Below are 13,294 nucleotides of genomic sequence, written 5' to 3'. Positions count from 1 at the left end.
TGTTTTCTCCACAATGAATTTCAATAATAATTATTATTAGTGTTACTTTATGCATCTGTATAACTCTAAAAATTTTTCACTCTTGAAAAAAGGGTTTGTTTGTCGAGTTGCGAACACATCGTCAGCATAATAATGTTAGTGTTGATAGCACACAGGACTGAGCGTCACTTCATAACGAAAGTATTTATTTATGTACGTGTATGTGTGTGAGACTTTTAATCATATCAATATTACTATACTTTTATAATATATATTGTATTATATATATATATATATATATATATATATATATATATAAATATAATACACACACATATATACATACATATATATATATATACATGGATATATATATATATACACATATATACATATATGTGCCTAATTTATCATGTTTTGTTATATTTATCGTTATTATTTAACCAAATATATGATACATTTCAAACAACGCCCCTGCCGGCTGTCAAGAGATGAGGATCAGAGTGAGAGGAGGAAAGGGATCCTGGCTTTCACGCTGTATTATGCACATCGCGCATCTGATAGAGACACACGTAATATAGACATTGAATATTATGTATACACGAGCATGGATATAGAAATAATATAACATATTTATAAGCCTTATCCCTTCATATTCCCACCCCGATCATCTCCTCCCACTAAACACAGCTATCCTTAATTAAGAAGGGACTAACATCCTTGCATTATGTGCTGACACAGATTACACCATAGAACTTAGATCATTGCCGTCAAAATTATTAAAAATTAATATACACAACAAAACCATTAGAAATCATTATCAACCTCTCATTATGGCGTACAAGGAAATGGTGTTGTAACTGCTTTTGCTGTCACCCTTCCCTGCCTACGCCTTTCTGGCGTAACTCAAGAAAGGAATAATATTACATTAAAAATGTCATCATGGGACATCTTTGTATTCACTAACAATAATTTGTTTTTTTTTTCATTTTCTCATCTTTTTTGTATTATATGGACAATCGACGTAAACTAAGGACTAACAGTTGGGCAGCGTAGTACTGAGTTTCCACCTGCAAAAAAAAAAAAAAATTAGATCTTGTATTAAAATTTTCATTTATTTACGAGGTCGAAATAAAATTGAAAAATCCATGTTCAACTATTAAATGGTGAAAAAGTCGAATACGTATTCATGGAAACTTTTAAAGGTTAAATCTAGTAACAACCTTCATGGAAAAAAAACCCCAACTTAGGTGTGAATTCACATTTTTTTCGTCAGGGAATTTAGGATTATCCATGAGATGGGAGTCCGAAATCACAGCCAATTTATGGGTTTGTTTCGGTAAAGGAATAGTTGCAAAACTTCAATCAATTCTAGAACATTTTATTGAAAACAGTAAGAGAACTCGATAATTATGTATTCACCAGAGCCCATTTCTACTTTCTTCCACTAATGTGGGAGATTGAGAGAAAAGTTGAATTGTTTTCTTAGAGGTACCCTTACATATGTACACTAGGGTGTGAGGTGTCCCTTATTTAGGGCGCTGACGAATTTTTGCTACCCAGCCCCCCAAATCAACTTCAAATAATTAGAAAGCAATTACCTAATTTTTTCAGATTTCTACCTCAACTCTGGGATAGTCCGCGTTGTGATCGAAATTTCTTATAGAAATAACATGGGAAATACTTGCTTCCTCAGTATATATCTCGTTGCAAGAGTAATAATATTTAAAAAAATCTATAACTGCGAGGTTTTAGTGGGCATTAGTGCTACTATCTGTAAAAAAATTTACATCACCATACCAGCAAATCTAGACAAATTGCACTTCCGCTAAATAAAAAAAAGATCAGATTCGTCGAGATTGCGTGGTATGATTATGTGAATTTTTTCCTAGACAGTAGCACTAATGTCCACTAAAACTTCGCAGTTTCGTTTTTTTTTAAATATTCTTACTCTTGCAATAAAATACATATCGAGGAAACAAGTTTTTCCCATGTTATTTCCATAAGAAACTTCGACCACAAAGCGGACTATCTTAGAGTTGAGATAAAAATCTGAGAAAATTAGGTTATTGTTTTCTAATTATTTGAAGTTGATTTGGGGGGTGGGGCGGCAGAAATTCGTCAACACCCTAAATAAGAGACACCCTAGTGTACATAAGGGTACCTCTAAGAAAAAATTAAATTTTTTTCTCGATCCCCCACGTTATGAAACCATAGTCCGGAATTTAATATTGAACCTCATGAAAGGAGAATGCTGTGCGACTTTTTTAAGCAGTGCCGCATCAAGATTTCGTATTCGCCATTTGATTAACACTTAAGAAATTTAATTCCAATGTTCGGATGGAAATGATAATTTCTCTATACAATGGACAGAGGTTTGTATGGGAGAATTTGAAAACCTATTTAGTTTTTGTCAAACCAGTGCATCCTGGAACATTTTAAGTCGGATCGATTTTTCGAAAAGGTGAAAAATTAGGTTTCATGCTATGTCGAATATCTCGGGGATTTTACAGCTTAGAATTTTCTGATTTTACCTTGGTTAAACAACAAAGGTACAAACCCTTGACTGTGCGTGATACAGATGTGGTCAGAAAAAAGTCATTCCACTTTTGTGTTATTTACATTACACATAACATTTGACAAAAAAAATTGATTCCCTCAATACCGTTAACATAAACAGTTGAACCACTTGATTGCTCAAAAAAGTAAGAGGTTTGATAACATCTCAAACAATGATAATAGAAATAACCTCAGCGACGTAAGCATTCCTAATAATGTAGCTGATGTGTTACAACTTGGTCTTAAGTTTAGCATGCCTTTTAACAAGGATAAGATTCTTGTCAACAAACTAATTTCACATATCGAATCTAACATTTATGCTATTCTATTTCAACGTCGATACCAGGATAGGCTTGAGTTTGCTAACGAAATCGAAAGGTTTATGAATAAACCTCCCAAAGTCCACACAAAAAATGTGCTCGATAGAAACATAACCGGAAGAAAAGTCTTTCGCGTAATCGGAATTTAATTTTCATAAGAACTGATAATGGTAATATCACTGTCGTCATCCCCAAATCTTTGTACTTACAAGGAAGGTCACGTTACTGTACCCCCACAACCTGGGTCAAAAAAATCATATTTTGTAGTTCACACCAAAGTATAAACCCTCACAAAAAATTAGCGGCCCACTCGCATATTTAAGGGGTGAAATTAATTCTCAAAAATCGGTGGTTTTTTCGTTTTTCGCTGATATCTTCGAAACAAAAATAGATACGGCAAAAGTTTAAATAGCAAAGTTATTCATTTTTCAGTGCTCTGCAATAATACGCAGTCGAAAATTATATAGAATTTTTTTTATTTTTTATTTTAATAAAAAACGGGTTTTATTACACATTTTTTTCTATCTTTTCGTAATAAACGTAATTGTTTCGACTCCACATTTAATTATATTAATCTACATTTGTTTTTTACGTCTCAAGAGGTCATAGAACCGGAGAGTTATTTTTTTCAAACGCAAAAAATTTTATAGATTTGAACTGATTACATGTTCTTCTCATAATCAAACTGTGAGGTCGACTGTTTGAAATACGTTTTATTTTTTCATGATATCCTATCTGAGATGTTCAATACCGTCTTATCAGTAAAAAATGAGGCTCTATATAAACTGACTCTTGCCACATTTAAGTTAGTATTGACGGTTTCCGTTCATTAAAGTTCTCTGGTTATAGGAGTACATTATTAAGAACGTATTGAATACTGTGAACTTTGTCAAAAATGTATATCAATCCAGTGAATGTCATAAATATTTTGTCGACTTATTTTATGATGATGAATTTGCCCGAAACACCAGTGAATGAGAATGAAATGAAACTAGCAGATACAATTAAAGAGTTTTTAATTGAAAGCATAAACACATACGCGAGAATCGAAATTGAAGAAGACGAAACCTTGGATTTTCAAGAACAATTCAAACACCATGAGCCTGAAAGTGTAGAAGACAGTGAATTGGAATGGGATTCAATTTCATCTGATGAGGCAGCAGATGACTCTCAATGTACAAAAAATGAAGATGAGATTTCATTCGATTACAAAAAGAAAGCTGTGGAGTTTTGGAGAAGTGGAAAAACAAAAAATTTAAATATTCGTACAGTTGCACACCGTTTTAAAAAAGTGATTTCTAAAACACAATTGAAGCGTTGGGCTCATCAAATCAATAAAGGTGGGACTTATAAAGAAAAATTAAATGAGATATCACAATATACTTTAAATCGCTTCATTGAAGCAACTGAATGTGGCAAGATCGTACACGATATTGATTTGCGACGATGGGCTTTGACCGCACATAAAAATTTCATGAATTCCGATGCACGATTCAAAGCGTCAAAAGAATGGGTGAATAAGTTCAAAAGAGCACATCGCATTACGTCTCGGAAAACTACAAAATTTATTACCCGGAAAACTTTAGAAGACTCAAAAAATCTTAAAAAAACGGCTGAAGAGTTTACAAATAACGTTAAATCTGTTATCAACGACCTTGGTCTGGAAAATGTTTACAATTCGGATCAAAGTGGATTTCAATTTGAAATGCATTCTGGTCGCACTCTTGCAAACCAAGGATCAAAAGAAATTGAATGCGTTGTTCAATCAATATCTTCAACAACTCATTCTTATACGATTCAACCAACGATATCCGCCGATGGAAAATTACTTTCACCGTTATATCTTGTATTAAAAGAAATCGGTGGTGACTTTGGCCCACGCGTAGAAAAAACGTTATTCAAACCCACAAACGTTTTTGTTTCGGCATCGAAATCTGGAAAGTTAACATCAGGTAAGAACTATTCAAATTATACATTCTTGTGGCATATTAAATATTGCAAACCAAATCAAATGAAATATTTCTTTCGTTTTTTCGACAGATCATTTCAAACAGTGGCTGACCGAAATCTATTTTCCGAATGTTGGCGACAACAGTGCGCTTTTAATCGACTCCTGGAGTGGACACTGTTCAGAAGTAGTTGATGCAGTAACTCCTCCTAACAAAAAAATTGTACTAAAAATTATTCCAAAAGGAACAACAGGACAAATACAACCATTAGATGTGTTTGGTTTTCGAATATGGAAAAATTTTGTTCGGCATTTTTCAGATATAGTAATTCTTTCCGGTAGCGATATAAATCTGCATTTGAGGAATAACATAATCAAACTGCAGTCACTTGTTCACAATCAACTGTCTTCCCCACGTTATATTAATATGCTTAAATATGCATGGTACAAAAGTGGGTACATAGAAAAAACACCCCCTGAGTTCATCAATCCGGTGACGTTTGGTTTTGGAGATAATTCGGAACCACGATGTCACATTTGTGGTGATTTAGCTGTTATAACATGTTCGTGGTGCAAAAAACCTTTGTGTCTCAAACACTTCTTTGAGGAGTATCATTATTGCAATGAATACATTCCATAATACGAAATGAAGAAACTGATAAGTGCATTGCCTGCTTTTTTCCTGTCATGAGTACTAGACATTTTAATAGCTATATAATATATGAATTAAAGGATTCTAGAAAATAAAAAACCGACATGCATATTAAATAAAGTTTTATATAAAATGAAAGAAAATCATGTGATACTTATTCGCTTGTACTAAAATGGATGCACAAAACTAAACTAGATGTAAAAGATTTATGAGTATTTTACGATAAGGGTGGAACAGCATATCTGGATTTACTAAACCTATATATGAATATAAACATATTCCGTTTGACGGATTTGTCAACCTTGTTTAATTTTCAGGCAAAATAAGAACTTTTTCAGTGATCAAATGACGAAAAATGTATTAATAAACACGTTTTTTTTTAAATAAAAAAAATAAAAAAATTTTTCCAATTTTCCACTACATATTATTGCAGAGCACTGAAAAGTGAACAACTTTGCTATTTAAACTTTTGTCGTATCTATTTTTGTTTCGAAGATATCAGCGAAAAACGAAAAAACCACCGATTTTTGAGAATTAATTTCACCCCTTAAATATGCGAGTGGGCCGCTAATTTTTTGTGAGGGTTTATACTTTGGTATGAACTACCAAATATAAGTTTTTTGACCCAGGTTGTGGGGGTACAGTAACGTGACCTTCCTTGTTAGACAACACGTTATAAGATCGTCAAGCACAACTTATTTAACACTTTGCAAAAGAAGGCTAGTAAACTGAAAGCCGAATGGATGAAAAATAATTACATTTTCAAACAAGTAGTTGGCTACCAAAAATTCACAAGGATGTAATTTCAATGCGTGTCATTATTTCGTTTATCAATAGTCTCACTTATTCTTTTGCAAGTTTTTTAAATTAACAGATTTCTCTCTAATAAATAAAACATCTCCAGCTTCACGCATCAAAGACAGGTTTTGCTTTGTTGAATTTATTAAGAACCTGGTTTTGCAAAAAAAGTAAATTCCAATTTTGCTTCACATTGTCTCTCATTTTACCAATATTCCACAAAACTTGTCGCTTACTGTGATAGTAAAACATTGGTCAGAACAACAATCTAAGGTTCCAGTTTCGATAACATCGCAAATCCATGTAGTCAAAGCTTTGAATATTTGTTTCAAGGCGGGGATTTTCAAGTTTAACAATGTCAATTATGCCAAATCTTTTGCGCTACCAATGAGTTCTCCGTTGTCACTGGCCTCGCCCAGATGGATCTGGTCATGGATGAGTTGGAGAAAGTTTTTATTAGTCAACTCGGTTTAGAGCTTCAATATAAAAGTTTTAGAATTTCACAATAAGAATTTGGACCTTATCCACAAAGTGTTTCGTTTAAACGATTATCCTTAATTTTTACTATGTAAACTCGTAAGCTTGAAATGTAATTCTATTCTTTCCTCTATCTCTGCCAACAATAATAATTTTTGAATTGTGGCGGATATTCCAAAAAAGATTATCACTGAACCTTATGTTGCAGGCATTTTGGAGCCATTACAAAGAATCCTTGCTAAACATAACATTCAGTTTGTTGAAAAAAATGATAATGATTTGAGTTTCTTGTTCGACTCTGGTGAAAATTCTCTCCTGAAGGATTTACGTTCAAGTGTCATTTATGAAATACCCTGTAAAGACTGTAATCAGATTTATATTGAGCAGACAACAGAAAGTCGCACACTAGAATTGATGAACACAAAAGAATATCTTGGATACTGTAGGAAATCATACTGCACCAACCAGGCATATGATAGAATATGATCTCATAGCTTTAATTACATCAGCAGATCATAGCTTTAATTATGATCCAGCTAGTATTCTAGAAGAAGAACCTATATTCTCCAGGAGAAGCCTTCTTAAAATCTGTAACGTCACTGCACATTCAAATTCTGTCAATTTAGGTCAAGATATTGAGATCTAAGTAACATCTATACATCTGTGATCCGTCAATAACATCTTCTAGCATATACTGACTGTTAGGCTAACTGTACTTTACAACTTGTTCTGATCTTGCAAACTCTAGCTATACGCTTGTAACTTCTATGATATTTTCACGCTTCCTGCCTTGTGTCACTTCTTTGAATGACTCGATCTCATTTGTCTTTTGGGTGCCTTCTAAGCTACGATGTCATACTTAAAAAATTTTAGCCTGAAGTTTAGTTAAAATTAATTGTCTAGAAAAATGAGTTGTACAACGAAATGGCGTTTATGACCTTTATGGGTTAAACTATACACACTTTCGACGTATATTTTCTGTTTCCGTTCCTAGTTCTAGTTAATTCTATATACTTATATGTATCTTTGTTGAGACAAATATTAGGCTTTTTTCGTTCCAGCAGACATGAAACGTTAGCAAATTCGTTCATTTAGTTAATTTTGACCTTCATATCTACGAAATCAATCGTATTTGTCGTACTAAGGGTCAAGAATCCAATTCTACAGAAATTATAATCTCCATCCAACCATTAAAATTGGATTTCCCACGTGTAAATTAAATAGCGAATACAAGATCTCGATGCGGCACAGCTTGAAAAAACCGCACAGCGTTTTTCTTTCATGAGATTTAATATTACGTTATGAACTATGGTTTCCTGAAGTGTGAATATGTTACTCACCGACTCAAGGCCGGGCTCGTGTGACAGATGCGGTTGTGTTAGGAACTGGTGTGCTAGACGGGGCTGTGATAGCTGCACGTCGTTCCATTTCTAACTCGTTTAACCTCTTCCATAACTCATCTCTCTCTTTCTCTCTCTTTTTCTCCCTGCAGACAGAAGAACATCAATTAATAAGATTATCAGGATATTCATAAAAAAAAAAAAAAAAACTGTGTCAGTTGGAAACGATTGGCAGTATAGGGTACACATTTAAAAATACAAGGCGTGAAGCATGTGGTTGGCATATATGAGAAAGGAAGGGCTTACTTTTGTCTTTCAGACTTATAGCTGGCTGTGAGGTCATCAAAAAGCTTGCTGTTCATCTCCATAAAGGTTTTAAGGACGTTGTAGACGAGGGCCACGATTGTTTGGTTCCAGTGTTCTTTGCTGATTCTATATAGGGCAGGGAACATGATTCCCATTATCACGTGGTTATTTTCTTCAATTAGCGACATGATGTACTCGTTATTCCAAAAGTACAGCGCCCTCTCTGCAACCTGTATAAATTCACAATGGTATTCCATATTAGGGTACAACATTGTTCTTAACTGAGAAATCCTATTCCTAAGGATATGTAGCAGCTAGTCGTAGATGATAGTTTTATTCGATAATTTTTGGGGAAGCTTGCAGTTAGCGAAAGATGTAAGCATATCAAGTAATAAATTTCTTTTTTTTTTTCAAATGTTGCTGGCACAAAATACTATTTTCTGAAATCGAATGGAAAGTTCGAATTTCGGAACCTGTGGAGCATGCTTAAAGTACTCCATTCCCGAACAGTACGCAATTAGAAAAAAAGTGTGCATGCTCATTTGCAAATAGTTCTATTTTACTTTTGGTGATTCTTAAATCATATTTCCTTTGGCAGGAATTTAAAAAAAATTCTGTGTGTTAGACGTGGCTAGACGATGTCAAATTCGTGTAATTACTGCACTCGTTTAGACATCAACTACTTTCCACACTAGTCACACAATATACTTCTTTGCAGATTTGTAAAGGTTTCCTTTGTGCGATTTCGATGATATTTAACAAATGTAGCTTTTTTATTTATTTGATTTATTCATCGAAATTTTTCATAGATTTATTGGCTGCAAATACGAGTTGTTGAGACTTTTTAGAGGAATACCGCGCGTTTACGTAGATGCACATCATGAGGTCTACTCTGAGAAACTCCGTTGTTCATTTGTTAAGACGCGACTGCTGACGGAACTCGAAGCTCCTCAGAGTATATTTGTACCCTGAAATGCCTATAATGGATACCCTGGTGCAATTCCACAAAAACGCATATAAGTTGCTGATTATCAATAGAATTTATAAATTGATAAACAAGCCTTTTTTTTTACAGGATTTAAGAAACAAGTAAATGTATTTCAACAACTTTTTGCCCCTTTTCCAACACGTCTGCAGTCTGACATGGTTGAGATCTAAGAATAGAATAGACGTAAATAATTTGGCTAACCTTGATGTGTCAGCCTTTGAACGTCCTATTAGGATGCATATTGAGCTCAGGAAAAAATTTCTGAACGAAATGTTTTTTTTTTCTTCCAATTTTATGATTTAGATAACTTGAAAACTGGTGGACCGATTAAATCCAAAATCTAATCAGGTCTACGTTAACAATTTGATGCTTTTTGTTATCAATTTTTTCATTACATTCCAAATCTTACCTCATTCGAAATGAAGCAAGCAAACGGGGATTTAACAATGAGTATCAAATTCGGAGTTTACATATTCTTGGAGCACCGAATAAGCATTCAATTACTGTGAAATTTCTTTCCCGAATTTGTCACCCCTAATGTGGATTCGCTCCGTGATAGCGTCAGTAGTTCCAAAAATGGAAGAAAAAAATGGAAGATAAATCGTAAACGTGGAGCATTTATTTAAAGCATTTAATTATTGTGTAGTTACTTTTTTGAAATTACCCACCCTCAGTAGATTTGTTTATGTGGCGTTGCTATCTCGTATCAAGCTAGTGTTTTTCGAAAAAATGCGGAGTGACAACTTCGGCATTGTAGCATTTAAACAGCATTAAATACTTAGTTATGACTTAAGTGGAGGTTCGATACTGAAATGAAAAAAGTTACACGAACTCGATTCTTTTTTTAATTAATAGAATCTGATGAAAAAATGTGAAAGTTTCAATCATATTGATCGTACTGTTCTCGAGAAAATTAGAGTTAAATTTACACAGGTCCTTATGGGAAAATTGGTAAAATTGCAGTCAAAAATAAAAAAATTTCAATTTATGGAAGTACACTAAAAATAATTATCTGGCAATTATTCTGTATTAGCAATATCAATAATTTACATGGAGTGGTAGATCGAAGATTCTATTCACCACGAAAAAAGAACGCTTCGCTCGGACAATAAAACCATCCGCGGAAATAATCGACTTTTATTCCCGTGTTAGATATAGGACTTTATTCCCGACTCAACTTGGCCACATTATTAACTTGAAAATTTTTCCTTTTATAGGTATGTAAGTATGATCTATTAATCTGAAGGCTATAATATTATTGAAAGTTTATAATAGTACAGAGAGATGTAGTTCAAAATGGAAAAAAGGGGAGAAAAACGGAAAAATTAATCTGCGGGAAATATAAGGTCACAATTCGCGTAAATACGGGAGAAAAGTAAAGAGGGAATAATTTGCCACTTTCGTCCCGCTTTTCAGGTAAAAAAAGTGAACATTATGGTTGAGTAGAGAAGAAATGAATGAAAAGTAAGCATGTCCATATCTTCGATTTCAATCAAGTCATGGTAACGTTTTTGTTTAAGTTATATGTCTCAGAAGTGTCGTTAGAATCCTGAAAAATATCTAGAATAATTTAAAAAATTAACGGAGCTATTTACATTTGTTTATAAACTGAAATTTCAGATCCTCAAAAAACGCCCTTGCGTTTTGAAAAATGACTTTTTGATGTTATACTTTGAAAATAGAAGCTGAAAACTAACACTACGATTTCTGTCAAAAGTTATCGTTAGATTGCGGATTTGTGTAGACCTGTTATTATTGCTAAGCTACACAACGTAATCGGTTAAATTTTGGACCAAAAATTCGAGAAAAGATTGTTACACACGTCACGTAAGTTTCAAGAAGTGGCATTAAACCGAATTAATAGGAATCAATAAAACAGCCAAACTAATAATGATACGTGATTTTTGTATAGGACTCACTTTACAGAGAGCAATGCGACAGACAACTTTGGTCGGAACCATTTTTTTTTTAACACCAAAAGACAAAAATAACGTGTAATTACAGTTTTTCAATTGAAAAAAAAAAATCTAGTGCGAAAACTTAAAACCTAATTTTTCTGGCAAACTTGAGGTTATGTTCCTAGGTATCTAATGAACCTGTAAAACAATTTTAGACCCTATGTTCTTCGTCGAACGAACTCATATATATTCCGACTGGACTATGCGTACTACGTGATAGTTCCGTAAACTATCTTCATCCATGGATACGTGACATACGCACGCGTGTATTCCTTTTGTGCACGTGCACGTTTTACATTTGCATTAAGCATGGCAATGACGCATGTGGAGAGATCTGAAAGGGGGGGGAGTGTGGTAGCGATTAATGTTGGCCCTATGTATTCATGGTCTAAGATGACATTCAATACAGTCAGAAAAGACTAGGTATAGCCTTGTATAAAGGTCTAGTCCACAATATGAAACATTTGTACATGACAACGAGCCAGGACGGGTGCAACTTGAATTTTGGTACAGAACTGATGCCCGTGATAAAGGACCACGTGATTCCGGCCACAAATTGTTTGGCGAAAAAATATACGGTGCATTCAAAGTTGGTGAAACGATGTTTTCAAACGATAGCGATGAAACTATTAATCTGATAGAAAAAATGTTTACTTAATAAGAATTTTTAGGTATTAAAAAGACGAAAAATTTGGCTGGTCGTAGATCAAAATTGATTAATTTGTTCTCTTGCAAAGTAAGAAAATCCTGCTAAACCGATCATTTCTACGATAATGAATAATTCGTGCAATATTGTATGTACCTATATTAAATTACAGGAATACAGTTCACGACACTTCTGCATACTTCGCGACCTGTGTGACCATTGGCTCTCCATAGAACTACGGATTTGTCTTCAAAATGAGGGCGCCCCCCACCACCGATAAATTGGGGTCGTTTCCAGATTTGTGTACAAGATCGCGCATATATATCACATCTATAGCATCATCTTCAGACTGTGTAGCAATGCTAGTTACAGCGACCGAGTAAACTCATTCTTATGTTTCGTTCGTTCAATAAACAAATAGTCCAGTCAATGAAGGTGAAAACTAGGCCAAAATTCTAACTAATTTCCGGTAGTAAAAAAAAAAAAATATCACGTCGAAGAATTAAGCTTAAACACGGGTAGCTCCACCAATTGTCCGTTAACGATCCAGGGCCAAAACTTCGAGATTTCTACAATTTTGATTTCATGTAGTATGTACTTAGTTGCAAAAATACTTCAAGTTTCGAACTATTAGCTTTTGTGGTTTAGGAGAAACCCATTGATCAATTTTTTAACTTCGAACAGACAGATTTTCGAATTGAAATTTTTATCATATTCTTATCGTGGCAAAAATATGCTCATAGGTGAATTCGATGAAGAAGAGTTTAATCTTTCCGACCATGGGATCTGTTTCAGGGTGACGTCTCATAGAGCGGAACTCTGGTGGATAGCAGAACGGCGTTACTGTGCCTACATTGCGATTTCAGTTATTTTTATGTTCCACCAATGATGGGAAATTTGATGTTTCTCTTTTTATTCACCTTCTGTCCCATGAAGCGGATATCTAGTGGGACAACTCAACTTATAATTCAAACACATCGGACTAACTAATACAAGTATGGTGAGTTTCGCTGTTATTTCACTCTTCCCTCAAACTATCACATTTTGACTCTAGCAACTATGATCAATTTTACTCCATGAAAATCTAATGATAAGTGCATGGAAAGTCACGGACGGAAGACACAGACAGATTACTCTCATCTAAAGGACCCTGTTGGTACACGGATGGGTCCAAAATAAACATTGGTAATGTGGGCGACATTTGGTGCGAAGGGCCTAGAAAGAACACTTTACTCGTCCTGAGACTCACGGCTACAGTTCTACAAGCCGAAGTGTTTGTCATATTGGCCTGCACTAAGTCCATCTTAAATACAGAATACAGTG

At 34.2% G+C, this 13,294-nt stretch overlaps 2 protein-coding genes across 3 annotated transcripts in view; one reads left to right on the top strand and one right to left on the bottom strand.

Annotated features, from left to right (window-relative positions):
* Nucleotides 1–505: 505 nt before the first annotated feature.
* The window catches only part of LOC124407900 (serine/threonine-protein phosphatase 2A 56 kDa regulatory subunit epsilon isoform), a 76,926-nt gene continuing 64,137 nt past the window's right edge, over nucleotides 506–13,294 (bottom strand). For both annotated transcript variants that reach the window (XM_046884491.1, XM_046884490.1), the window contains exons 8-10: nucleotides 8,380–8,609; nucleotides 8,074–8,219; nucleotides 506–1,049 (exon numbers count right to left, since the gene is read on the bottom strand). In XM_046884491.1, the coding sequence (XP_046740447.1) occupies nucleotides 8,078–8,219; nucleotides 8,380–8,609 (372 nt within the window). In that variant the 3' untranslated portion in view covers nucleotides 506–1,049; nucleotides 8,074–8,077. The remainder of the gene's footprint in view (nucleotides 1,050–8,073; nucleotides 8,220–8,379; nucleotides 8,610–13,294) is intronic.
* On the top strand, nucleotides 4,424–5,835 carry LOC124407901. The gene is made up of 2 exons (XM_046884492.1): nucleotides 4,424–4,810; nucleotides 4,899–5,835. The coding sequence occupies exons 1-2, from the start codon at nucleotides 4,564–4,566 to the stop codon at nucleotides 5,444–5,446; spliced, it is 795 nt and encodes a 264-aa protein (XP_046740448.1). The 5' UTR covers nucleotides 4,424–4,563; the 3' UTR covers nucleotides 5,447–5,835.

This window comes from Diprion similis, chromosome 7, assembly GCF_021155765.1.
Source record: "Diprion similis isolate iyDipSimi1 chromosome 7, iyDipSimi1.1, whole genome shotgun sequence".
In the NCBI taxonomy this organism is placed as follows: Eukaryota; Metazoa; Arthropoda; class Insecta; order Hymenoptera; family Diprionidae; genus Diprion; species Diprion similis.
This window is presented reverse-complemented; position numbering and strand designations above follow the sequence as displayed.

Excerpts from the sequence above, each read along its gene's own strand:
- LOC124407901 (XM_046884492.1), top strand. The coding sequence starts at position 4,564 with ATGCATTCTGGTCGCACTCTTGCAAACCAAGGATCAAAAGAAATTGAA. Across the intron at positions 4,811-4,898 it reads ATCTGGAAAGTTAACATCAG|ATCATTTCAAACAGTGGCTG; the intron begins GTAAGAACTATT and ends TTTTTTCGACAG.